General features: G+C 40.4%; 1 protein-coding gene across 4 annotated transcripts in view; it reads right to left on the minus strand.

The window, feature by feature from the left end:
• KIAA0319L (KIAA0319 like) overlaps positions 1–25,322 on the minus strand; it is a 100,495-nt gene that overhangs the window by 26,454 nt on the left and 48,719 nt on the right. For all 4 annotated transcript variants that reach the window (XM_069586262.1, XM_069586272.1, XM_069586256.1 and 1 more), the window contains 6 exons: positions 15,611–15,854; positions 13,013–13,114; positions 9,207–9,304; positions 5,920–6,007; positions 4,420–4,512; positions 2,532–2,664 (listed from right to left, as the gene is read on the minus strand). In XM_069586262.1, the coding sequence (XP_069442363.1) occupies positions 2,532–2,664; positions 4,420–4,512; positions 5,920–6,007; positions 9,207–9,304; positions 13,013–13,114; positions 15,611–15,854 (758 nt within the window). The remainder of the gene's footprint in view (positions 1–2,531; positions 2,665–4,419; positions 4,513–5,919; positions 6,008–9,206; positions 9,305–13,012; positions 13,115–15,610; positions 15,855–25,322) is intronic.

The following is a 25,322-nucleotide window of genomic DNA, read 5'->3' on the forward strand; positions in this document are numbered from 1 at the left end:
ATCTCACAATTATACAAGTCTTTAAGAGGTTAAGAAACCTGCCCAGAGCTAAATAGTGAGTCAAGGTGCAAGCCCAGTGCTCTGACTCCAAAGCCCAGAACCAAGCCTTAAGAAGCAGTAACTCCCAGCCCCTATCCCTAGGAGGTTCAAAGATGCTACACTAAATAAAGCAAGCTCTGACTGCAGCAGGCTCTCCTCCCATCATCCTGTTTTGGCTGTGTACACAGCGCGAGAATGGACTTCCTGGGCAGACAGCCTCTAGGATGGACCGGGAAGGCTGGCTCCAGTAAGATGGGAGCCTGAGATGGAAATGAATCTCCTACGCAACAGTCCCACAGTTTGTGCCAGTGTGAAAGAGAATTTGCAAGAGAAAAAAAAAAAATGTTCATTTATAAGAGCAGGCTTTTACCTAAATGATGCCTTCCAGCTGAACAGCCTAAAGCTTCTCTTGCCACCTCAAAATGTGAGCATAAGCAAGCAAGGAGGTTTGGGCTCCTTCCATTTTGCTGACAGAAAGAGGAAAAGCATATAAAAGACATGTCGTTTGTTTAAATCTCACCACCAGCCACAGAAAGAGCCAGACATCTGTGGGTTTTTAATCCCACAATCTCACTTTTTACCTATGGTCTTAAGGGGATTTCTGATATTACAGCCTTGAGAAAAAGAGCACAAAAACATCACACACAAATCAGCAAATACTCAGAAAAGAAAAACCCACGTAAGTTGTCCTCTTTTTCCAGTTTCCCTGCTTTCAGTTTGTTTTTTTTTAAAACATCTTATTTGTCTTCTCTTTCAGAACAAAAGCAAGTTATAGACAGATGCAAAATGGCAAATGCCCATTACTCTGACTTTCACCTTAGACAGTCCCTGGCTTGTGTGTAAAAATCCTGGAATTAAACAGCAGCTGACCACAGGGCTGGGGAAAGAGGCCACCACCACGTAAAAGCAGGGGACAAGAAAAGGCAAGTGGAATCAAACAAATTGGACCTTAATGCTAGTCAAACCCAATCCCATCATTTTACGGACTGAGGCTTGGAAAAACAGAATTGCACCCAGTAACCCGTTCTCCTGAAATGCTCCAGGTACACAGTGTTATAACGCTGTGTTAAAAGCTTAGACTTGAGTCAGCAGCCTATGTGACCTTGGGCAAGTTACTTAACCTCTTTGTGACTGTATTTCCTAATCCATAAAATAAGAATAATTATAATATCAGTTACAAGGATTAAATGAGCTACTGTGTGCAAAGAGCTCCAAATAGTACTAAAGACACAGTAAGTGTGTAAAAAGCAGTAGCTATTTTTGTTACTATTTCAAAAAGGATCACATGGCCCAGGCTAAATTCCATAAATATTAAAGTTTCTATATTAGAAATTCAAGGCAAAAACCAACTCGTGTTTCCATTTTAAGCCAATGAGAAGGCTCCTATGTTGCTGCAATGGCAGCTACCCTTCACTCACTTGAAGTCTGGAGTCAGTGAGAGTGCTGATAAGTCAGACTCGTTTATTTATTTATATGGCAGGTGCTGTGCTAGGTCCTTGCTGCATCTCTGGTAGTGTCTCAAATGTGACTAATCTCAGGTCCAGCGGGGAGGACAGCCACCTGTGAACAAGCTGGTGCACCGTGGCGAGCACCACACCGAGATACTGAGTGTAACAGGGAATAGAGACTGCTCCTCTCTGAAGGGATCCCCAAGAGCCTCGCTGAAAAATGGAGGAGGTCCTTAAAGAGAGGCAGAGCCCTGAAAGACTGAGAAGAGCACTCAAGGAAGCAGAGACAAAACACATACAGGTCAAGCCAAGGAGCAGAGAGAATGAGCCCTGACCCTGGGGGTTAGAAAATCTGCATTTCAGCTCTAGCTGTGTGACCTCAGAGAAGTCAGTAGTTAGCCTCATTTTTCTCAGCGGTAAAATAAGGATAGTATAGTGTACATATGGTGTTTGTGCGACACTCAAGTACAAGTGCCTTGCAGAATACAAGGAATATTACTCTAGAATCAGCCTCATACTCACTAATCGCAATCTAGTATGTCAATGCTAGTTCCCAAAAGAACTGGCTTTGAATCATATTCTCTGTAAAGTCCCCAATAGAGAAAGACCCTACAAATTATATTCAAATGAATAATTAGTCAAAAGTAAGGATTCTGAGATATCAGAAGCTGAAGAAGTATTTCCCAAAGGGAAGAGATGAGAGGAGATTCCTTATAGAATTTTCCTGAGAAAAGGCAAAGGAAGATGGGTCCTTCTAGTTTATGACAGAAATTCCAAAAAAGGTTTGGATATACGCCAAGTATGACTCTGACAAGGATTAGCCGTGTGGATCCTGATCTATTATGCAAGGGCCTTTGCCCTAAAAAGTTATCACTGTTTTGACCACAATTACCACATGGCTTAAAGAACCAATGGAACCAAAGGCTATATTATGAATCAACTCTATAGGGAATTTTGATATCTGTCAGAGTTACTCTTTTAATAACGTAAAACTCACAAGGGGGGAAAAATGGCCTATGGTAAGCTTGAAGGATCCAAATTTACCTGAAAGTGTAGTTCCCAGGAACGAGCTTACTTAATTTTAATATGGCGGTATCTTCAGAAATCTTCTTTTCTCTCAGAGGTCCCTTAAGTTCTTCCCAGTGGTACTGGACGATTTTATCATCATCAGTGCTTTCTTGGTCATAAAGAAATAGCAGTTACATGAGAGCACTGGGTCTCAGCACTTATCCAGCTTACACAAACCAGGCCAAATACTAGGAAAACTTCATGAAATTACAGACTATCTCTCCCGAGTGTTTCTTTCCTAGGATTATTGGGTCATTCTCCCTCTCTATGGATATTCCACTGCGTAGTTTTCCAACGACTCCAACACAGGCAACTCTGGTTAAAATGCTACTGTATAAAAAGTAAAATCAAAAGTGATACTCAACCTACTTAAAATAAAAGGAAAGGAAATTTACACTTAGCACAGCACTTTTTAACCTAGCTAATTGGTAAACACCAAAATGTCCTAACAGATTATATGGATAAAGGTATGGGGGAGGAGGACCCCTCATAACATTATGGTGGAAGCATAAATTGAAACCTCTATAAACAGCAATTTGGGAAAATGTATCTTTGCCCCTGCAATACCTCTTCGAGGAACTTAATCCTGCACTTGTGTTATATATCTGTAGAACATTTAATGTCTCTGTTAATTATCATGCTTATAAGATTATTCATGGTAATATTATTTTAAAAGCAAATCAAAAATAATTTAAATGGTCATCAATAGAGACTGACTGAAAACAAGTATATATTTATACAATGAAATTATACATTCATATAATGGAAGGTTACGTAATCATTAAAAGAAAAAAAGAATGAAGAAGTATTGCATGTATTAATTCAGAAAAATTCTCTAACATATAGAAACAAGCATTGTACATAACTGGGTGTGTAATGTGTTGTCACAGACTGTATATTTTCTTATAAACACATAAAATATCTCTGGAAAGATGCATAAAATAATACCATTGGTTGTCTGGAGGAAAACTAGACAGTTGGGAGAAAGGGATGATAATGGTTCTTTTCACTGTATACCTTTACATATCATTTAACTTTGACCTATTCAAAAATATAAAATAAATGGTACTCCGTGAACTCTTTCTATCCCTCACACAAGTGTTTCATTCTGGTCTGTCTCTTCCTCTTGGCCTGCTACTCTTCCAGCCTCCTCTGCTTGCCAGAAGCATCTACATGAAAAGTTTAACCTTGCTAGAGACTCCTCTGCTAAGCAGGGACTGCCTCCACCAGAGACCACTGGTGATGCCAACACAGTCAGGGTAACTGGGCCTTGATGGGTCTCAAAGAGGCCAGGCGAAGACAGGCGAGGTAACAGGCCTGAACCTCTTGTGTGCACACACAGCCAAGACCCAGAAATTCTCTCATGTCACCCATCGGGTGACACTACTCTGAAGGGTAAAATGTTAATAATGAGCCCAGGCAGAGGTTGGGGGAACAGTCTGAGTCCCTCCAGAAGACTGACAAGGATCTTGTTAGGCAGTGATGGCTAAGTGAGAGCTCTTTGTTAAGACTCTCAGATACTTATCTTGCCATGACGGATAGGAAGGAGCTTTGTTTTCATAACTAAGAATGGCAACTCCAGGCAAGCAAATTTGAAAATCAGCAAGCTTCAATTAATATAACGCTAAGTGCATGAATAACACTACTTTCTTACCATCTCAGAGAAGAACTATAACTTTAGTCGGGCCACATGGGGATTTTAAAAAGGGCCTGTCTAGTTTTTACTTCCTAATAGATTGCTTCAGATAGTTGGTCTTCCCTAGCATGGCCAAGAGGACTGGTCTAAACAGTATTCAGACACAGCTGGCTGCAAGAGTACACACTGAATGCTCTTCTAAAACATCATGCTGAGACATGTACTCACGGCTGCCGTCAATGACTGTAGAAGTGGTCGGCAGAGAGATCTCCTGGTACTGTGGTGACACAATGGCAACAGGAGGCCGATTCTTACGGGGCTCTGCAAAAACACGACCCACAAGAAACTGGAAGAAGGGCTTCATAAGTTGTGTCATAGGAGAAGCAAGTCATATCTGAGTGCACTATATGTCAGTTTCCATTACATAACTGGATAGCTGAGCACCGCCAAATGGGAAAGTCACAAGATCAAGCTGACGTTCTAACCTAACACACCTGGGATTGTTAAAACCTCCTGGAAACCTCACGATGGCTAAGGCCATGCCCTGTGCATACTTTCAATGCTCATGCACTAACTGGTATATTGTAAGGACTATAGCAGCAACTGACTGCTTTCAGGCAAGCTGAATAGAGGTGGACAACAAACAAGCTTTGTGCAATAAAGGACTTGGCAAGCAAACTATCTCCTCGCACAGACTATGTGAAAAAAATAATGAGTGATTTCTCCACCATCCCTGAGCTGACTGTGTGTGAGATTATTAGGCCTGAGTGCTGGGAAGGTAACACACTTCAGTCCACTCTCATGAATGTGAGCTACAAACCCAGCAGCCTCCTCTTTGAGAAATGACCAAACGGTCTTTACGCTTAACACATTTTTAAGAAGGTGAAGGGATTACTTTGGCTACAAAGTTCAAGGAAGGAAAAGACACCCTTCACCTACAAAGACAGAAAACAGTATCAAGAGTCTGTGCCAATGTATGTGACACTTTCCAACTACCCCCAAGTTTTCGTGGAAAGGCGAAACAAGATACCTTGATAATGCACTGTAATCTACCAATGAAAGTGAAAGTCACTCAGTCGGGTCCGACTCTTTGCAACCCCATGGACTATACAGTCCGTGGAATTCTCCAGGCCAGAATACTGGAGTGGGCAGCCTTTCCCTTTTCCAGGGGATCTTCCCAATGCAGGGATTGAACCCGGGTCTCCCGCACTGCAGGCAGATTCTTCACCTGCTGAACCACAAGACAAGCCCTAGCAGATCACTTGAAAAGAAGGATGAGATTTGGCTTCCAAGGTAAAAGAGGACTGGCAGGGTTTAAAAGAGGAATTGTGTGTGCAAAGGCCCACATTTCTGGAAAGAGATCAGACAGAGCCTGCCACTTTATGCTTGCTTCTCCCAGGCCCCTGCCTTTCCTGTGTCTCTTAATTACCACGCATGGTCCTCTCTCAGCATGATCCACTTGGAGAAGTAATTCTCAAGTAGATAGGCCACACAACACTGTGGGCCATGTGACCAACTTTATTCTGCCCAGCGAGGTATGCCAATTAGAATCAAACTACATACGCTTTGCCAGGCTAACCTTTTACTCCACTGAACTAGCAATTGCCCAATACGTAAACATATTACCAAAAAGGAATGAGAATTTAAGACCCTTAAAGCTAAATCTCCATCTCCTTGAGAATCCTGCAGAGGGAGCAATGGAGACAGGGCTGGGGCTGGGAAACATACCTGGTTTCACTGTCACATTCACGTAGCCTTCCCCGTGAGCATTCTGACCATCTACAATCACTTTGAATTCATACAGGCCTGGAGTGAGCTGCAGAAGTGAGAGAAGATCTTTTAGAAAACCACAAACAGCAGCAATTATATTTAAAATAACACATATTTCTAAATTTTTCAGTGCTGATTCTTGCATATTCCTGTTCTTGCACCATTTCCAAAATGGAGAAAGTAACTAGCTAAAGAGATGAAACAATGAATTAGAAACTGAAAACCCATAGCTTTTAATGCGAATCTTATTACTAGCTGACTCTGAACAACAGAAGGGATTTCAGTATCTCTGTACTCCCATTTTCTTTTCAGAAGAACATTAAGGGCCCAACCATCCTACTTCAGTTATGAAATTAAAACAATCAACTCTGCAAAGAAAAACATTTTGTAAAAACACCAAATAGCTCTCAAATATCTGAATATTTTCCCCTCCTGATTTCTACTAACTGTATGAACATAACAACAACAACAAAATCCCACAATCCCATTGTCCTAATACCCCAATTAATCATATTTTTCTTATATCCTTCTAATCTTTTACCACACACACAAAAAAAGAGCTACAAACAGTCCATTTGTTCAGCAAACATTTATTGAGAACCATTATATATGGTCATTGTTCTAGGCTTGGGGTTTGGAGATGAATAAGGCAAAGTCCCCACCTTCAAGGAGCTCATTATTTCAGCAGTATGTATCAAACTTTTTATTGTTCTTCGATTCATTTAGCATGAACACTTTTCCCATTAGAACAGTCTCTTTAATAGTCATTTTAATGGCTGCAGAATAGTACGTGACTAAATGTGCCATAATTCACATAAGCATTTCACATTGTTGGATATTTGAGTTGTTTCACAAATTTAAATATTATAACTAATGCTGTGATGAACATCTTTCAGGCAAATGATTTTTTTCTTTTGAATTATCGCCTTTGGGTGCATGCTAATCGAACGCATGTAGCATTTCTGACCACTTTCTTCTTCCTGTGAGGCTCCCCTTCCTTGACTTTCACTTCTATGCCTACTCCTCATTTTCTCCCATTTCCTCTTCCTTCCATACCTTTAACAACTGTGTTCCCCAGGATCCCAACTGCAAGCCATTTACTTCTTCACTCTCTATAATCTCTGGATGATTTATCTACTACCATGGCTTTGGCTGTCACCTATTTGATGCTGGTGTACTATCTCTGTAGCCCAGACCTGCATCCTGATCTCTAGCCCCTTACCCTCAGCTGCCTACTGGTCACTTCCACTCAAATGTTTCCCAGGTTCCTCAAACTCACTCTGTCCCCAAATGAATTAATCGTCTGCAATTCTCCTCCAAACCTGCTCCTCTTTCTACACTTCTCACTTTGGTGAATACTGTCACACATGCACCACTATCCAGCCAGTCCCTAGGCCAAAAGGCTCAAATTATCCTAGACCTCTCTTCCCCAACACCTCCATCCAATTACCTAACTGACCACCAGATTGACCTCCATAATATTCCTCAAATCCACCCACTTCTCTCTATTCACACTATTCATCACCTTAGTTTTTAACCATTCATCACAGCACAGTTGTTAAGAGCATGGGCTTCAGAGATGGAAAATTCCAGTTCAAATTTATCATTTAATAGCCTTGTGCACTGAGACCAAACCACTTTATTTTTCTAATTTTTAGCTTTAATTGATATTAAATATTAATATCTATGCCTTGGGGTTGTTAGGAAGATTAAATGAAATAATTGCATAAAACAATTAGCCCTGTGTCTAGCACATGGAAAGCGCTCGATGGGTGGCTCTCAAGGCTTATGTTATTTGTTTTGCTTTTTTTCACTCAGACTATTATCAATCTCATACCTACATGTCTCAACAGATTCCGTACCGTGTCCCTAGTGTCAGTCTTCTCTCCTCCAATCTGCAGTCAGGGTGATTTCTCTAAACTGAAAATCTGAACATGTCATTCACCTGCTTAAAACCTTTCAAAGGCTCCCTCTGGATAAGAATCAAAGTCCTCCTTCTTGCACACAAGGCTCTGTGCAATCTGGCCCCTGCATCTCTCCAACTCATTTGTGCCCCTGCTCTTCTCACACCATGGGGTCCAGTCAGGATGAACCACATATAATCCCTTTTCCCCATATTTCTATCATTTGGCCCAGTGGACACATTCCTTCCTCTGTTTGGGATATTACCACTCCACCCTTTATCCAGTAAGCCAGTCACATTTCATGACCCAAGTAGGCCAACTCTTTTAAGAAATCTACTCTAACTCCCTGGGGCTTCAATACCCGCTACACTGACCCAGCGTATCCCTGTTCTATTTACCTGCTTCAGTCAATAGCACCTACTCGACTCTACTTTCCATAAATGTTAATATTATGATTCAGTTCAGTTCAGTCACTCAGTCGTGTCCGACTCTTTGCGACCCCATGAATTGCAGCACGCCAGGTCTCCCTGTCCATCACCAACTCCCAGAGTTCACCCAAACTCATGTGCATCGAGTCGGTGATGCCATCCAGCCATCTCATCCTCTGTCGTCCCCTTCTCCTCCTGTCCCAAATCCCTCCCAGCATCAGGGTCTTTTCCAATGAGTCAACTCTTCGCATGAGATGGCCAAAGTATTGGAATTTCAGCCTCAGCATCAGTCCTTCTAATGAACACCCAGGACTGGTCTCCTTTAGGATGGACTGGTTGGATCTTCTTGCAGTCCAAGGGACTCTCAAGAGTCTTCTCCAATACCACAGTTCAAAAGCATCAGTTCTTCGGCGCTCAGCCTTCTTCACAGTCCAACTCTCACACTGGTAACTAGTAAATCCCCAGTTCTTGCCACATAACTAATGTACAATGAACAGTTGTTAAAAGAAAGACAGACAGATAGAAAGAGAAATTGCTTGGCCAAAGAATATGAACATTTTTATGGCTCTTAATAACTATACAGAATCCCAAAAAAGACTGAGCCAATTTACACAGTCATACGGCCACAAATAACCTAGCTTATCTCCCAAATTCTGAAATCCTTATGTTACCCTTAAAAGCTGTTTAGTGTATATTTTCAGCTATCACCACTATGCTTATATTCTCACCATAAATGAAAAATTGAGAATCATACACTAACAAATACTGAATGCCAGCCAGCCAGGCTTTTGGAGGATTCACTTCTAAAAGATTGTTCCTAACTTTAGTGTGGACAGAAAGTTCTATATTATACATTTCAGAAAATGGTCAAGACCTCTACCCCATCCCTGCAAATGACAGGAGGCAAATTCACCTTGGACAGCTTCAGGATCTTGAAATGTTCCCCTTCCATTTCTCCACTATAGTCTTTAGGATGAGTAATCAACTGCCAGTCGTAGGTGTAGGTTTCTCCTATGGAAGGGCAGTTACAAAAATCATAAAAACACAAACCTACACATGAAGAGGGTAGCCACATAGCCTGCCAATAACACAGTTTTTCTAGTCTTGATAAGATCTTAGTTTTCAAGATTTCACCCTAAAGCCAAAGGGAAACCAAACATTCTGTTGAAAGGAAGGGTAGATTCTGCTGATGGCTCCAGTTAGGGCTTCCTCCACTCTCCCCGCTGCCAAGCTCATTCCTGCCCCAGACGCACCCTGCTTTGGACCAATCCTCTCCTAATATACCCAGGTGCTCATGGTGTGGCATCCAGTGAAAATACATGCCCTACCAACCACTATGGATGAACTCGTTGGGAACAAAGGCCATTTTCTTGCAAAACTTCTTTTGCAACAAAGAACAGCAATGACTTCTAAATAACATGGTTCAAAAATAGCTTTTTACAGAGTGCTAACAATGCTCGTCTCACTGAGGTCATCACACCCTGGTGAGTTAGAAGAGCTACTTCATTCCTGCTGAGCTAAATAACACACTGCAGAAGGTGGTAGGGGATGGCCCATTTAAAACAGGCCCCACTGAAATTAATTAAGATCAAATGAAGCATTAAATGGTCCTCATTTGCAGCTTAGACTATCTGACTACCTAGAGTGACCATAGACTCCTGTATCTAAGTGCAATTCCTCCCCAGCTCAAGTGGTCTTAAATATTTTTGGGAACAAAATGCATTTAATGGCTAGGAAAGGGTGAGATTTGATAGGAAGGCTTAAGTTACTACCCAAAAAGGGAAAAATAAATGGAAAAAGAAAAAGCCTCAAATGCTTACAGAGAATGGTCATCTTTTTCTTATTTCATGAGTTCAAAAGTTAAAGTTAACACATAGAACTTAATTCCAGACAGACTCAAGATGAGATTTTACTTTATAAGCCTGAGATACAAGATCTTCTACTCTTTCTTCCTCCAGAAAATACTGGCTTTGTTTTGGCCAATTGTCAGCCCCAGGCAGCTCTAATAAATGTAGATGGAAAAGTCAGGTGAGGTGAGGAGCAGGAAAGAAGTGGGAGAAGGAGGACTGGTGCTAAGAGATGACATTTCTTGAACTGTAGTTAGAAAGAATTTTTCCACACAGAAAACAGACTCACACTAGGAACTGACAATTTTCTCATATCTAAGGCTAGCAACACAGATGTCAAAATATGACAATATTCCTAGGACAGAAAAGCTCAGGGGGATGAGTTTTACCTTACAGACAGGAATTTGCCCAAGGGTAGGAACAACGGACTGTAGGTCTGTTGGACAGAATGCTGGTTTTAATGATTTAGGGCAGTGGTTTTCAACCCATGCCTCTGAACCCAGAGGGATCCTGAGAGGTGCTTCAGGGTTGCCAAAGAAGACGAGGGGGATGAAGAACAGGCAGAGCTGGTCATGCCTCACTGTCCCTAACCTTTGAAAGCTTGAAACCATCCATCTCCTGTATCACCAGATAAAGGTTGAAGAAACTGAGAAAAGGAGAGTTGAAAGAATCTGTTTTTGAACTGATGTGTTTTGGAAGACTGATTATACAAAGTGATGTTAACTCACCCACATACAGGGCATTATGCAAACGGGCAAGAAAAGAAAATACAGTAGAGCTGGGATATCTTTCAGAAAAGAGCGGAAGCAACTGTAGCTCAAAGCAGTTCTTGCCTCACTTGCATCTTCAAAGGCCACCAAATCCATTCACCTTATCACCAGAATAGGAAAGGAAGATGTTTCTCTATAGGAAGGTAGAACGAATTGATAAGGAAAACTCGATTTGAGGGCAGAAATACAGAACAGAAAGGGAGGGCATTTAGGTTCTGGAAAAGTACTTTTTGCATAAATAGGCCCAGAAAGTAAGGATACTGTACCAGAAATGTGTTCCTAAAATGGAAGGACCCCATCCTGAATAGAGTATGGCATTCTGTTTTTAACTAGCTTTATAACTAGCTACTTGACCTACCCTATAATGAGAGTAACACAAACCCAATGCAATCATTTTCCATCAAAGTATGCTTCACTTCATGTCACAGACAGTCTTGAGAAAATGTGTTTGTAAGTCAAACTCTGGTATACTAACATATACTTCAAAGGAGAAAGGATGCTCATATTACAAAAGTTTTCTGAAACAATAAGTTAATAATCCCCTAATTTATAATTTTATAAATCTGAATATTGTGTATTACATCGGGCTTAGTTTTTTCTGTAAGTGACAAATCTATCTTAGCACTACTCTTGAATAACTTCTCTACAAGTTCTGTATCTGCTACTTACTAGTTGTTTGACCAAGATAAACAGGTTAACTGAGACTCAGTTTATTCCTCTTTTAAATGGACATAATAAAATCTACATTTAAAGAGCATCCACTATGTGCTAGGCACTAAGGTATATAGGTACCTTATATACCACTTCATTTTACCCTTAAAGTAACCTTATGAAGTAGAGATTACTATCTTCATTCTACTAAGAAAGAAATGGAAACTTAGAGAAGTTAAATAATCGACTTAAAATCATCCAGCTAATGACTTAAAGGGATGGGAACACCAGACCATCTTACCTATCTACTGAGAAACCTGTATGCAGGTCAAGAACCAACCTTATATGGAACAACTGACTGATTCAAAATTGAGAAGAGTATGACAAGGCTGTTTACTGTCACCCTGTTTATTTAACTCACATCATGAGAAATGCCAGACTGCATAAGTTACAAGCTGGAATCAAGATTGCCGGGAGAAATATCAACAACCTGAGATATGCAGATGACACCACTCTAAAGGCAGAAAGTGAAAAGGAACTAAACAGCTTTTGATGAGCATGAAAGGGGAGAGTGAAAAAGCCAGCTTAAAACTCAATATTAAAAAACTAAGGTCATGGCATCCTGTCCCATCACTTCATGGCAAACAGAAAGTGAAAAGATGGCAGCAGTGACAGATTTTTTCTTCTTGGCCTCTAAAATCACTGCAAATGATGACTGCAGCCATGAAATTAGAAGACGATTCCTTCTCGGCAGGAAAGCTATGACAAACTTCGTGTATTAAAAAGCAAAGGCATCACTCTGCCAACAAAGGTCCATAGGGTCAGGTCTGTGTCTTTCCAGTAGTCATGTACAGATCTGAGTGTTGGACTATAAAGAAGGCAGAAAGCCAAAGAATTGATGCTTTCGACCTGCGGTGCTGGAGAAGACTCCTGAGAGTCCCTTGGACAGCAAGGAGATCAAACCAGTCAATCATAAAGGAAATCAACCCTTAATACTCATTGGAAGGATTGATGCTGAAGCTCCAATACTTAGGCCACTTGAGGCAAACAGCCGACTCCTTAGAAAGAACCTGATGCTAGGAAAGATTGAAGGCAGAAGAGGGCAACAGAGGATGAAATGGTTGGATGGCATCACTGATTCAATGGACATGAACTTGGGCAAACTTCAGGAGATGGTGAGGGACAGGGAGGCCTGGCGTGCTGCAGTCCATGGGGTCGCAGAGAGTCAGATGCAAGTTGGAGACTGAACAACAATGACTGACTGAGCTATGATTTGAATCCAGCCTTAATATCAAAGCTTATGATCCCAAACATTACACTGCCTCGCATATCATATAAATATCTGTACATGTGCAAGCTATATCCTAACCTCATAGGACTTTCAGAATAAATAAATGCATGTAGATATCATTATAAATGAAAACACTATACAAATTAAGTGGATGTTTTACCTGCATCTGGTTCTGGAAGAACAAATGCATTTAACTGAACTTCATTCTTAGGTAATGTAATCTGAACACTGTTTCCAGCAGACACCACCAGTTCCTTTATAACTGGAAAGGAAGTCAATACACATGAGATAAGATATTAGGTCCAGACTATCTTATTTCTCTCCTTTCTTTTGTAGTCAAATTTCTCCTATAAACAATTTTCAGCTATTGTCTTCATTTCTTCATTATTTACCAACTCTCTAATCCCTTGAAATGTGACTCTGTCCCACTTTTTCACTGAAAAGAATCTTCAGAGGTCATCAACAAAGTGCTTTTAGCAAATCTAATAGCTGTTTCTCAACACTCAACCTTCACCTCTGTAGCATCTAATACTGCTGACTGCCTCCATCTTAAAAAACTCTTGGTTATTATACCATATTATTCCACTTTCTTCCTTTCTCTCTGAGTTTTTCTCCACTGTATTTTAACTATGGTCTTTCCCTAAGCCCTCCTTATATAGTACTTTTCACAGAATTCAATAAATAGAATTTAGCTCTGTTTCATCATCTTTATGGTGATAAAATACATAAAGCTCCTCAAAGAAATGTTGACCACAGGGCCAGCCTTAATTTTCTTTCCATTTCAACCGATATAACCACAGACTTAGATAATTCCAAGAATCTTAATTGGTCTTTCCTCTGCTAGCTCTCCCTATTCTAGTCCATTCTGTCTTCCTAAAACACCTATTGCCAAATTTTTCTAAAATCCTCACCCACCATTTTACTCTTCTACTTAAGACCCCCACTCACACTTCATGCTTCAGTCCAAACTCCTAGAGATCCATAAGAGATCCATCATCACTGGATTACATCGTCTCATCCTTCCTACCCCTGATTCTGCCTCTAGCTATATTCATTTTCCCTCTTGGGCTCCATGGAAACCATGGTCTATGCTAGGGGACTTTGCTAAAACTATTTTCTTCAACTGGGGTGTATTCTTACAAGCAAACAAAGTACAGTACTTTGTTTCTGGCTTAAAAGCCAGTCTTCTTTCCAAAAAAATCTTTCCAGACCATTTCAGTTCAAACTAATCTACTTCCTTAACTACTTCTGCATTTGGAACATCCACACCAGATAATAATTAGATACTATCTTTCTGCTATTCACCAGCTACTTCATACAAGTCAAAGTTTCTCAACTATGACATTTTAAACCAATTATCCATGTGTGTGTTGAGGGTGAGGGGGTATCCTGCACCCTGTAAGATGTTTAGTAGTACCGAACCTGGGTCTCCCGCAGTGCAGGTAGACGCTTTACCGTCTGAGCCACAAGGGAAGCCCTAACAGTATATCCAGTCACTACCAACTAACTAGATGTCAGTAGCACCCCTCCTCCACAGCTGTAACATTCAAAAATGTTTACAGGCTTTTGAGAATCACTGATTATATAAATCTTATTTCTCTAACAATAATTGTTCATTTGGATGAGACCCAAGAACTAAGACAGCTTAAAGCAAACAACTGGCTGGTTCATCCATATTCCAAGATTGGGAGGTGAAAAGGGTTTCCTACACAAATATGAAATTTGAGATTTATCTGTCTGCTTGGGAATACTGAACTAAGGGAGAAATGAAACCATCCATTATGGAAACTTCAGCATTTAGACACCCAAGGATGTGGAATAAGAACTGCTGAAGCAATTTTTCAAAAGAGGAAAAAAGAAAAGAAAAGAAACCACTATACTCAGAGAAAGTATAATGGACAAAAATACAGCGCAGCCCAAATCTTTCATAATTATACCAAAAATCACAACCCTCCTGCCTAAACACAAAAATTATTTTAATGCCGCAGGACTGAAACCCTAGATTTCACATTATATTACCACCAAAGGAAATCTTAGGAAATTAAAAACTGGCAAAAAAAAATTCATTTTCACTGGCTTTGCTTCACCCTGTTGACTTTTTCAGGAGATAAAGATCAACTTAGTTTCCTTGATTTACCATTTCCTCCTAATATCTCAGAATGGAATTTATGAAGCAGACCTGCCGCTAAAGGAACACTCCGTATAAATCTCCTCTCTACGAGCTGCTTTAAAAATAAAGATTCAGAAATGTCTGGCAGTCCACTGGTTAGGACTTAGCACTTTCACTGCTGAGGCCCAGATATGATCCCTGGTCAGGGAACTAAGATCCCAGAAGCCACGTGGTATGGCCTAAATAAGCATTTTTTAAAAGAAAATAAAGATGCTATCAAAATCAGAGACACAAATATTCTGACCTATGATCAGCCATTCAGAAGGCAAACAGTTGTGCAGATTCAGCTTTCTTCCCTGTGTATCTCTGCTTGGTTCCCTGATCACCATTTAACTGAGTCTTAGGCAGTGGAATTCTACTCTAGACAGAGCCTCATAAATTCCCATAGGTTGGAGCTTACTGAAAAAAATGATTGAGAGACCATGTACTATAATTACAGGGATACTAACTAATAGGATTATTTCTTTAATCTACAGTATTTATTAATAAAAGTCATGCCTCTGTCCTTTCTTCCCACTAAAAGGGAACACTTTGATCAAAATCTCTATCTCCCCATCGCATCTCCAAGGAGAGAAGCAAAGGGCTCACCTGGGTGTGGTGTGGAGGTGCTCTGGAAAGAGGCCTGCGGGGTAGGGGTGGCATAACTGTAGGAGGGAGCCACTGGCAGAGGGTGAGCAATCAGGACTTCCTCAGGGCTTTTTGCTTGCTGAATGCTAGGAGTCGCACTGGGATCCTCTGATGCCTCACGCTGAACTGATACATCGGACCAACCAGGAATCTTCACACTCAGGTCTGTGGTTAAGGGATTAAAAATTGTGTCTGTGCTGTGGACCTAGAGAAATGCAAAAATTTATTTGAACAGGCAAAAGTTACACAGTCAGTTTTTAAGATAATGTCTCATGAAATAACTGCAAGTTAAATGCTTTTTTGAAAAATTCAAAACTGCCAAAAATACTAAAGAAATTAATCTTACCACCTAAATTGGTATTAAAAAATATTGATATAAATCTTCCCAGTATTTTTCTTTCTATGCAAAAAGTTTTGCTTAAAACAAATTAGTAATAATCGCTCCATGTGTACTTTTACTTCCTTTTGTCACTTAACATTTATATTCAATCTTTCAACAAATATATATTAAGCACTTATTATAAAGCAGGCCTGTGGATCCAAAACATAAATAAAATATAATCACTGTGCTCAACAAGTACACAATCTAGTGGGACTAGAAACACAAGCCAAAATGGTAACTATACCTTTAAGAGCTATGACTGAACCCAAGAAACACCGTCAGAGTACTTCTCTTTCTTGGAGAGAAAGCATGTGAAGAAGGATGGTTTAATAAATAAAGGAAGACTTTCTGGAGGCAGAGAGTCCTGAGATGAGTTTTAAAGGGTAAACTAAACAAGAGGCTGAAGGGAGAGACGCGAACAGCCAAGAGAAATGAGATTAACATGGCTAGTGTTGGGCAGCAAGGGTCATAAGCTAAGTGAGAGGCAGGGTGTTGAGACAGCAGGTAGGCTGCAAAGACAGTCAAGGGTCACACTATAGGAGACTGTGGGTGTGCTTAATCATTCAGTCACTGTGACCCCATGGACCACAGCCCCCCAGACTCCTCTGGCCATGGGGATACGCCAGGTAAGAATACTAGAGTAGGTTGCCATGCCTTCCTCCAGGGAATCTTCTGAAACCAGGGATTAAACCCAGGTCTCCCTGAAACTAACATAGTTTTGTATCTCAACCAAATTTTTTTTTAAAAAGCTGGTTCATGCCCTTTGCAGTAAATTCCTGCCTCCATCTCTAGGCTCAGACAACCACAGATTTGTTTCTGTCACCATTAACTAGTTTGGGCTTTTTTAGAATTTCATATAAAAGGAATCACATACAAACTATTTTAGTTTCTGGCTGCTTCCCCTCAACAGAACATTTTTAAGATTCACATCATGTCATATCACTCTTTTTATTACCGAGTAACATACTTCCCAGGTGGCACAGTGGTAAAGAATGCCCCTGCTAATAATGCAGGAGATGCAAAAGACAAGGGTTCAATCCCTGGGTCAGGAAGGTCCCTTGGAACAGGAAACGGCAACCATTGCAGTATTCTTGCCTGGAAAATTTCATGGGCGGAGGAGCCTGGCAGAATACAGTCCACAGAGTTCCAAAGAGTCAGAGTCGACTGAGCACACGCATGCATGCACACGCACACACACACACACAGTCCACCATACAGAGATAATACCAAGATGTGTTACCCATTCATTACTGAGGGAGATTTCAGTTGTTTTCAGTTCTCAGCTCTTATAAATAAAGCTGTCTAAATGTTAGACTAGAGATCGATTCAAGAAAATTAGAGATACCAAGGGAACATTTCATGCAAAGATGGGCTCGAAAAGGACAGAAATGGTACGGACCTAACAGAAGCAGAAGATATCAAGAAGAGGTGGCAAGAATACACAGAAGAGCTGTACAAAAAAGATCTTCACGACCAAGATAATTATGATAGTGTGATCACTCATCTAGAGCCAGACATCCTAGAGTGTGAAGTCAAGTGGGCCTTAGAAAGCATCACTACGAACAAAGCTAGTGGAGGTGATGGAATTCCAGTGGAGCTATTCCAAATCCTAAAGATGATGCTCTGAAAGTGCTGCACTCAATATGCCAACAAATTTGGAAAACTCAGCAGTGGCCACAGGACTGGAAAAGGTCAGTTTTCATTCCAATCCCAAAGAAAGGCAATGCCAAAGAATGCTCAAACTACCGCACAATTGCACTCATCTCACAAGCTAGTAAAGTAATGCTCAAAATTCTCCAAGCCAGGCTTCAGTAATACATGAACTGTGAACTTTCAGATGTTCAAGCTGGTTTTAGAAAAGGCAGAGGAACCAGAGATCAAATTGCCAACATCCGCTGGATCATGGAAAAAGCAAGAGAGTTCCAGAAAAACATCTATTTCTGCTTTATTGACTATGCCAAAGCCTTAGACTGTGTGGATCACAATCAACTGTGGAAAATTCTGAAAGAGATGGGCATACCAGACCAGCTGACCTGCCCCTTGAGAAATCTGTATGCAGGTCAGGAAGCAACAGTTAGAACTGGACATGAACAACAGACTGGTTCCAAATAGGAAAAGGAGTACGTCAAGGCTGTATATTGTCACCCTGCTTATTAAACTTATATGCAGAGTACATCATGAAAAACGCTGGACTGGAAGAAACACAAGCTGGAATCAAGATTGCCAGGAGAAATATCAATAACCTCAGATATGCAGATGACACCACCCTTATGGCAGAAAGTGAAGAGGAGCTACAAAGCCTCTTGATGAAACTGAAAGAGGAGAGCAAAAAAGTTGGCTTAAAGCTCAACATTCAGAAAATGAAGATCATGGCATCTGGTCCCATCACTTCATGGGAAATAGATGGGAAACAGTGGAAACAGTGTCAGACTTTATCTTTTTGGGCTCCAAAATCACTGCAGATGGTGACTGCAGCCATGAAATTAAAAGACGCTTACTCCTTGGAAGAAAAGTTATGACCAACCTAGATAATATATTCAAAAGCAGAGACATTACTTTGCCGACTAAGGTCCATCTAGTCAAGGCTATGGTTTTTCCAGTGGTCACGTGTGGATGTGAGAGTTGGACTGTGAAGAAGGCTGAGCGCCGAAGAATTGATGCTTTTGAACTGTGGTGTTGGAGAAGACACTTGAGAGTCCCTTGGACTGCAAGGAAATCCAACCAGTCCATTCTAAAGGAGATCACTCCTGGGTGTTCATTGGAAGAAATGACGCTAAAGCTAAAACTCCAATACTTTGGCCACCTCATGAGAAGAGTTGACTCATTGGAAAAGACTCTGAGGCTGGGAGGGATTGGGGGCAGGAGGAGAAGGGGACAACCGAGGATGAGATGGCTGGATGGCATCACGGACTCGATGGACGTGAGTCTGAGTGAATTCCGGGAGATGATGATGGACAGGGAGGCCTGGCGTACTGTGATTCATGGAGTTGCAAAGAGTCGGACACGACTGAGTGACTGAACTGAACTGAACTGAACTGAAACTATGGTGGAAGCTTCCATAACCCTCTTATCTTCTCCATCAATAGGCAGTTCAGTTCAGTCACTCAGAGTGTCCGACTCTTTGCGACACCATGAATTGCAGCACGCCAGGCCTCCCTGGCCATCACCAATTCCCGGAGTTCACCCAGACTCATGTTCATCGAGTCAGTGATGCCATCCAGCCATCTCATCCTCTGTTGTCCCCTTCTCCTCCTGCCCCCAATCCCTCCTAGCATCAGAGTCTTTTCCAATGAGTCAACTCTTCGCATGAGGTGGCCAAAACACTGGAGTTTCAGCTTTAGCATCAGTCCTTCCAAAGCACACCCAGGACTGATCTCCTTTAGGATGGACTGGTTGGATCTCCTTGCAGTCCAAGGGACTCTCAAGAGTGTTCTCCAACACCACAGTTCAAAAGCATCAATTCTTCAGCACTCAGCTTTCTTCAAAAAAAAAAAAGAGAGACTAGAGATCTCTTCAAGAAAATTAATGATACAAAAGGAACATTTCGTGCAAAGATGAGCACAGTAAAGGACAGAAATAGTAAGGACCTAACAGAAGCAGAAGATATTCAGGCAAGGTGGCAAGAATACACAGATAAACTATACCAAAAAAAGAGGAAAGAATACTAACAGAGATAAAGAGGATAAATGTTACCATGGTAGGGGTCAGTTCATCAAGAAGACACAGTAATCCTAAACATTTATTTATCTATAACAGAGCTTCAACGTACAAGAAGCTCACCTAACACTAGGAGAAACAAATGTGTCTATAAAATGGAGTGTGATATTTCATTCTCTCTCTAAATAATTTATAGAAATTAATAGAAAATAAGGATACAGGAGATCTGAACCACACTAACCAATTTGATCTGACATTTATGTAACAGCTGCCCAACAATAACAGCAGTATACATATTCATTTCAAGTGCACTTGGAACATTTACCAAGATAGACTGTATTCTCAGCACTGAAACAGAATCTTAATAAATTTAAAAAGATTTAAGTCATACAGCATTAACTAGCTACAATAGCACTAAATTACAAGCAACAGTACAACAATATCTGGAAAATCCCCCAAACATTTGGGAACTACATAATACTATTCTAGATAATCCAAAAGTGAAAGGAATAAGCAAAATGGAAATTTGAAAGTATTCTGAACTGAATGAAACTGTAAACACAAATACCAAAATCTGTAGGATGTGGCTAAAACTGTACTTAGATGGAAATTTATAGCACGAAAATGCCCATATTAAAAAGAAGCGAAAACAAAACGAAACGAAGTCGTTCAGTCGTGTCCGACTCTTTGCCGTAGCCCATCAGACTCCTCCATCCGTGGAATTTTTTAGGCAAGAGTACTGGAGTGGGTTGCCATTTCCTTCTCCAGGGGATCTTCCCAACCCGAGGATCGAACCTGGGTCTCCCGCATTGCAGGCAGACGCTTTACAGTCTGAGCCACCAGGGAAGCCCTATTAAAAAGAGTGAGTGAAGTCACTCAGTCGTGCCCGACTCTTAGCGACCCCATGGACGGTAGCCTACCAGGCTCCTCTGTCCATAGAATTTTCCAGGCAAGAGTACTGGAGTGGGCTGCCATTTCCTTCTCCAGGAGATCTTCACAACCCAGGGATCGAACCCAGGTCTCCCACATTGTAGGCAGACGCTTTACCATCTGAGCCACCAGGGAAGAGCCCTATTAAAAAGAAGCAAGTCTCAAATAAACAACTTCAGATTATACCTTAAAAAACTAGAAAAAAAGAGCAAATGAAATCCAAATTAAACAGCCATGAAATAGTAAAAAATTAGAACAAAATGAAATGAGATAATAAAAATTAGAACAAAAATCAATGAGAGACAAGAGAAAGCAATAGAGAAAAAGAAATGAAACCAAGGATTGTCTTCAAGAAAATCTAGCCAGACTGATCAAAAGGAGGGAAGGAAACCATTTCCTACCCTTTTCCAGCCCTAAATTTAAAATCTAAAACTATAAAACTTTTGAAAGAAAACTTAGGAGAAACCTCTCTTAGAAGATCAAAAGCATGATCCATTGAAAAAATCGCTAGGTTCTTCAGTTCACGGATATTTCAATTTAAAAATTTTTTTAAAAACACTGCTTACAGAATGAAAAGCGAGCCAGAGACTGAGAAAATATTTGTAAAACACATATCTGATAAATTACTTATATGCAAAATATATATGTGTGTGTATATATATACATATACATATGAAAACAATCCAATTTTTTAAACGGGGGAAAACATGAACACTTTACCAAAAACATATGGATAGCAAATAAGAAAAGATGAACATGAAAAGATGTTCAACACCATTAGTAATTAGGGAAATGCAAACAAAACTATAATGAGATACTATTATATATCTATTAAATGGCAACCCACTCCAGTATTCTTGCCTGGAAAATCCCATGGATGGAGGAGACTGGTAGGCTACAGTCCATGGGGTCGCAAAGAGTCGGACATGACTGAGCGACTTCACTTTCTTTCACCATATTTAAAATGAAAAAGACTTATACCAAGTGATGGTGAGAATGCAGAGGAATGAGAACTTTCATACATTACTAATAGGAATGTAAAATGGTACAACTATTTGGGAAATAATTTGGTAATTTTCTTAAAATATTAAATACAGAACCTATGATATGACCCAGCTATTCCACTCCCTGGTGTTTACCCAAGAAAAATTTAAACGTATGTTCATACAAAGACCACACAAATGTTCCTAGCAGCTTTATCTATAGCCAAAATCTGGAAAAACCCAAATGTGCATCAACAAGTGGATAAAAATTATGACACGTCCACACAGTGGGACACTATACAGAAACAGAAAGAATCCAAATACCGACACAAACAACAAGGATGGACATCGAGACATTGCGCCAAGGGAGACAGTGAGACGCGAAGGACCACATGTTGCCTGGCCCCGTTCACATGGAAGCCCAGAAAAGGCAGTTACACAAACCGTGGGCAGCCAGGGCTGGGAGAGGGAGCAGGGACGCACAAGGGAGTGTGGCTCGTTTCGGGCAAAGGAGCACCAGGGAAGTTTTGGGGCCATGGAAATGTTAACTGGCTGTGGTGATCATGCACAACTCTATGTTGTTGTGGTTTAGTTGTTAAGTTATGTCCGACTCTTTGGGACCTCATGACTGTAGTCTCCAGGTTCCTCTGTCCGTGGGATTTCCCAGACAAGAATACTGGACTGAGTTGCCATCTCCTTCTCCAGGCAATCTTTCCAACCCAGGAATCGAACCTGTGTCTCTTGTATTAGCAGGCAGATTCCTTACCACTGAGCCACTGAGCCACAGAGGGAGCTATACAACTCTCTACATTTATTAAAATCACTGAATTGTACACCTAAAAGGAATGAGCTGCTGCTGCTGCTGCTGCTGCTAAGTCACTTCAGTCGTGTCCGACTCTGTGCGATCCCATAGACGGCAGCCCACCAGGCTCCTCTGTCCCTGGGATTCTCCAGGCAAGAATACCAGAGTGGGTTGCCATTTCCTTCTCCAAGGAATGAGCTTTACGGTATGTAAATTATATCTCAATAAAATTGTAAATTATACCTCAATAAAAGAAGAGAATATAATGTATGATTCTATTTAAAAACTCTAGAAAATCTATTATAACCTAAAGCAGATCAGTGGTTGCCTAGAATAAGGGAGGGAATGGAAAAGAAAGACAGGAGTAAACTCTGGGGTAACAGATATATTCATGACCTATTTTTATAATGATGGTTTTATGGGTATATATATATGTTAAAAATAATCAAATTACACAGTCTAACATGCACAGTTTAGGGAATTCCCTGGTGGTCCAGGGGTTAGGACTCCATGCTTCCACTGCAGAGGGGCATAGGTTCAATCCCTGGTCAGGGAACTAAGACCCCACAAGTTGTGCAGCACAGCCAATAAATAAATAAACAAACCATTAAAAGAATGTACAGTTTATCACGTGTCAATTATATGACAATAAAGCTGTTTTTTTAAAAAGTATGGTGTCGTGCTCACTGCAGTAGCATGGTGTCCACAGAAGAGCAAAGACTCTATTCAGTGTGGCTGGAGTGGAAAATAGAAGGCAGTACCAGAAGTGTCATTCATCCGGCCAAACATGTATTACTATTGGATGCACATCCCTTTCCCCTCATGAGACTGCTTCCACGTTTTTATTAAATAAATACTATCTCACTGTTGAGTGTGAAGCTCTTTCTTTATCTAGGAATTACTGCTTTAGAAGGGATTCCCAGAAGTAGAAGCATAGAAGTATTTCTCAGTAAGGCAGGCAGATTTTCATTTTTAAAGAAAGAGTTTATTATCATTATTATTATTATTTATTTTTAAAGAAACAGAAAAAGGAGATAGGGAACAAATCATTTTACTTCAGAAACTATGAAGTAATGCCAAAAGATTTTTAGGGATGATATAGGGTCAGGGAGACTGGGGCAGTTTCCTTGGGGCAATTTTTTCTGGTACTCGACAGAAATCATAGAAACTAACCCAACTGCATAAATCACGCCCCTGATGTCAACAGCTGTTTCTTCAAGGAAGCTTTATTCAGAATAATGAAAGGTTTCTATTCATACTCTTCTTCTCCATCCCTTCATTTCTCTCCCCCTTCTCCCTCCTCCTTCTCCCCCACCTCTACTCTGGGCCAACCTTCTACACACAGGGCAAGCCAGACCCACTGATTAATACCATAATTCAAAATGACAAAATTATCCTCCATCATAAGCTGAGCAGAATTGTTCTGAGCAGGAGCCTGCAGGGTATACACTGCATGTTGATGCTTATCCAGGTAGTGTCGCCACAGTCCAGGGAGGAGCTCTCCTTCATAAGACACATGCTACACTGATGTCTACTAAATAGTAGAGAGTGATTCACAAAAATTCAGCCCGCAACACATTTTTAGTTGAGACACAACTATATTAAAACAAAAACTACCATGGTCACTAACAAAAATCCTACCAGACGAAAGATATCTCTCAGTAGCAAAGCCAGGGGGGCTGAATGACACACCCCAACCCAATTCTCAGCAAAAGCTGAGATTAGAACACGGCAGGGTTTATCTTCTTAATAGTCAGTTACAAAGTTATATCTCTCAAAATCTCCTTGAGAAACTAAGACCATCCATGAAAGGAGAAATGGGGAGGGATGATAGGAGTGTTAACTAAGATATGACTGGGTTTTTTTTTTTTTTTACTTTATTTTACTTTAAAATACTGTATTGGTTTTGCCATACATTGACATGAATCCACCACGTGTGTACACAAGCTCCCAATCCTGAATCCCCATCCCATCTCCCACCCTATATCATCTCTCGATATGGCTGGTTTTGAGACTGTTTTCCCCATGGCTCAAGTTCTGCCAATCAGCAAAAGGCTGATAATGGAGCCACAACAAAACTCTCTTTACTTCTTGCTTCATAAGTTAACTTACAAAGTAGTCAACAAACACATTTTCAAATTTATTTCACACAGTAAAAAGCAGATAATCACATCAACCGAAGACAAAAACCACAGGATCATCTCAATAGATGCAGAAAAAGCATTTGATAAAACTCAACATCCATTCATGACAAAAGAAACTATTACCAAAGAGGGTATAAAGAAAATATATCTTAACATAATAAAAGCCACTTAGGACAAACCCACAGCCAACCCAATACTTAACAGTGAAAAGCTGAAAGCCTTCCCAATAAATTCTGGTATAAGACAAGAACTTCTAATAGTACTGGAAGTTCTAGCCACAGCAATCAAACAAGAAAAAGAAAGAAAACGTATCCAAATTAGTAGGGAAGAAGTAAAATTATCACTGTATGCCGAGGACATGATACTCTCTCTATATGCTGAGAAAACTATAAAGATTCCACACAAAAACTATTAGAACTGATGAACGAATTCAGCAAGGTAGCAGGATATAAGATATATAGACTATGTAGAAATCTGTTGCATTTCCTTATACTAATAATGAAATGTCAGAAAATATAAAAAATTCCATTTAAAAATCACATCATGTAAGACCGGATACTATAAAACTCTCAAAGGAAAGCATAGGCAGAACACTCTAACGTAAATCACAGCAAGATCTTTTGGGATCCACCTCCTAGAGTAAAAAAAAATACTACTAATTAAACTTAAAAGCTTTTGCACAGCAAGGAAACCATAAACAAAACGAAAAGACAACCCACAGAACAGGACAAAATACTTGCAAATGAAGCCACTGACAAGAGATTAATCTCCAAAC

The sequence above is a fragment of the Ovis canadensis genome, chromosome 1 (genome assembly GCF_042477335.2).
Source record: "Ovis canadensis isolate MfBH-ARS-UI-01 breed Bighorn chromosome 1, ARS-UI_OviCan_v2, whole genome shotgun sequence".
Classification (NCBI taxonomy): domain Eukaryota; kingdom Metazoa; phylum Chordata; class Mammalia; order Artiodactyla; family Bovidae; genus Ovis; species Ovis canadensis.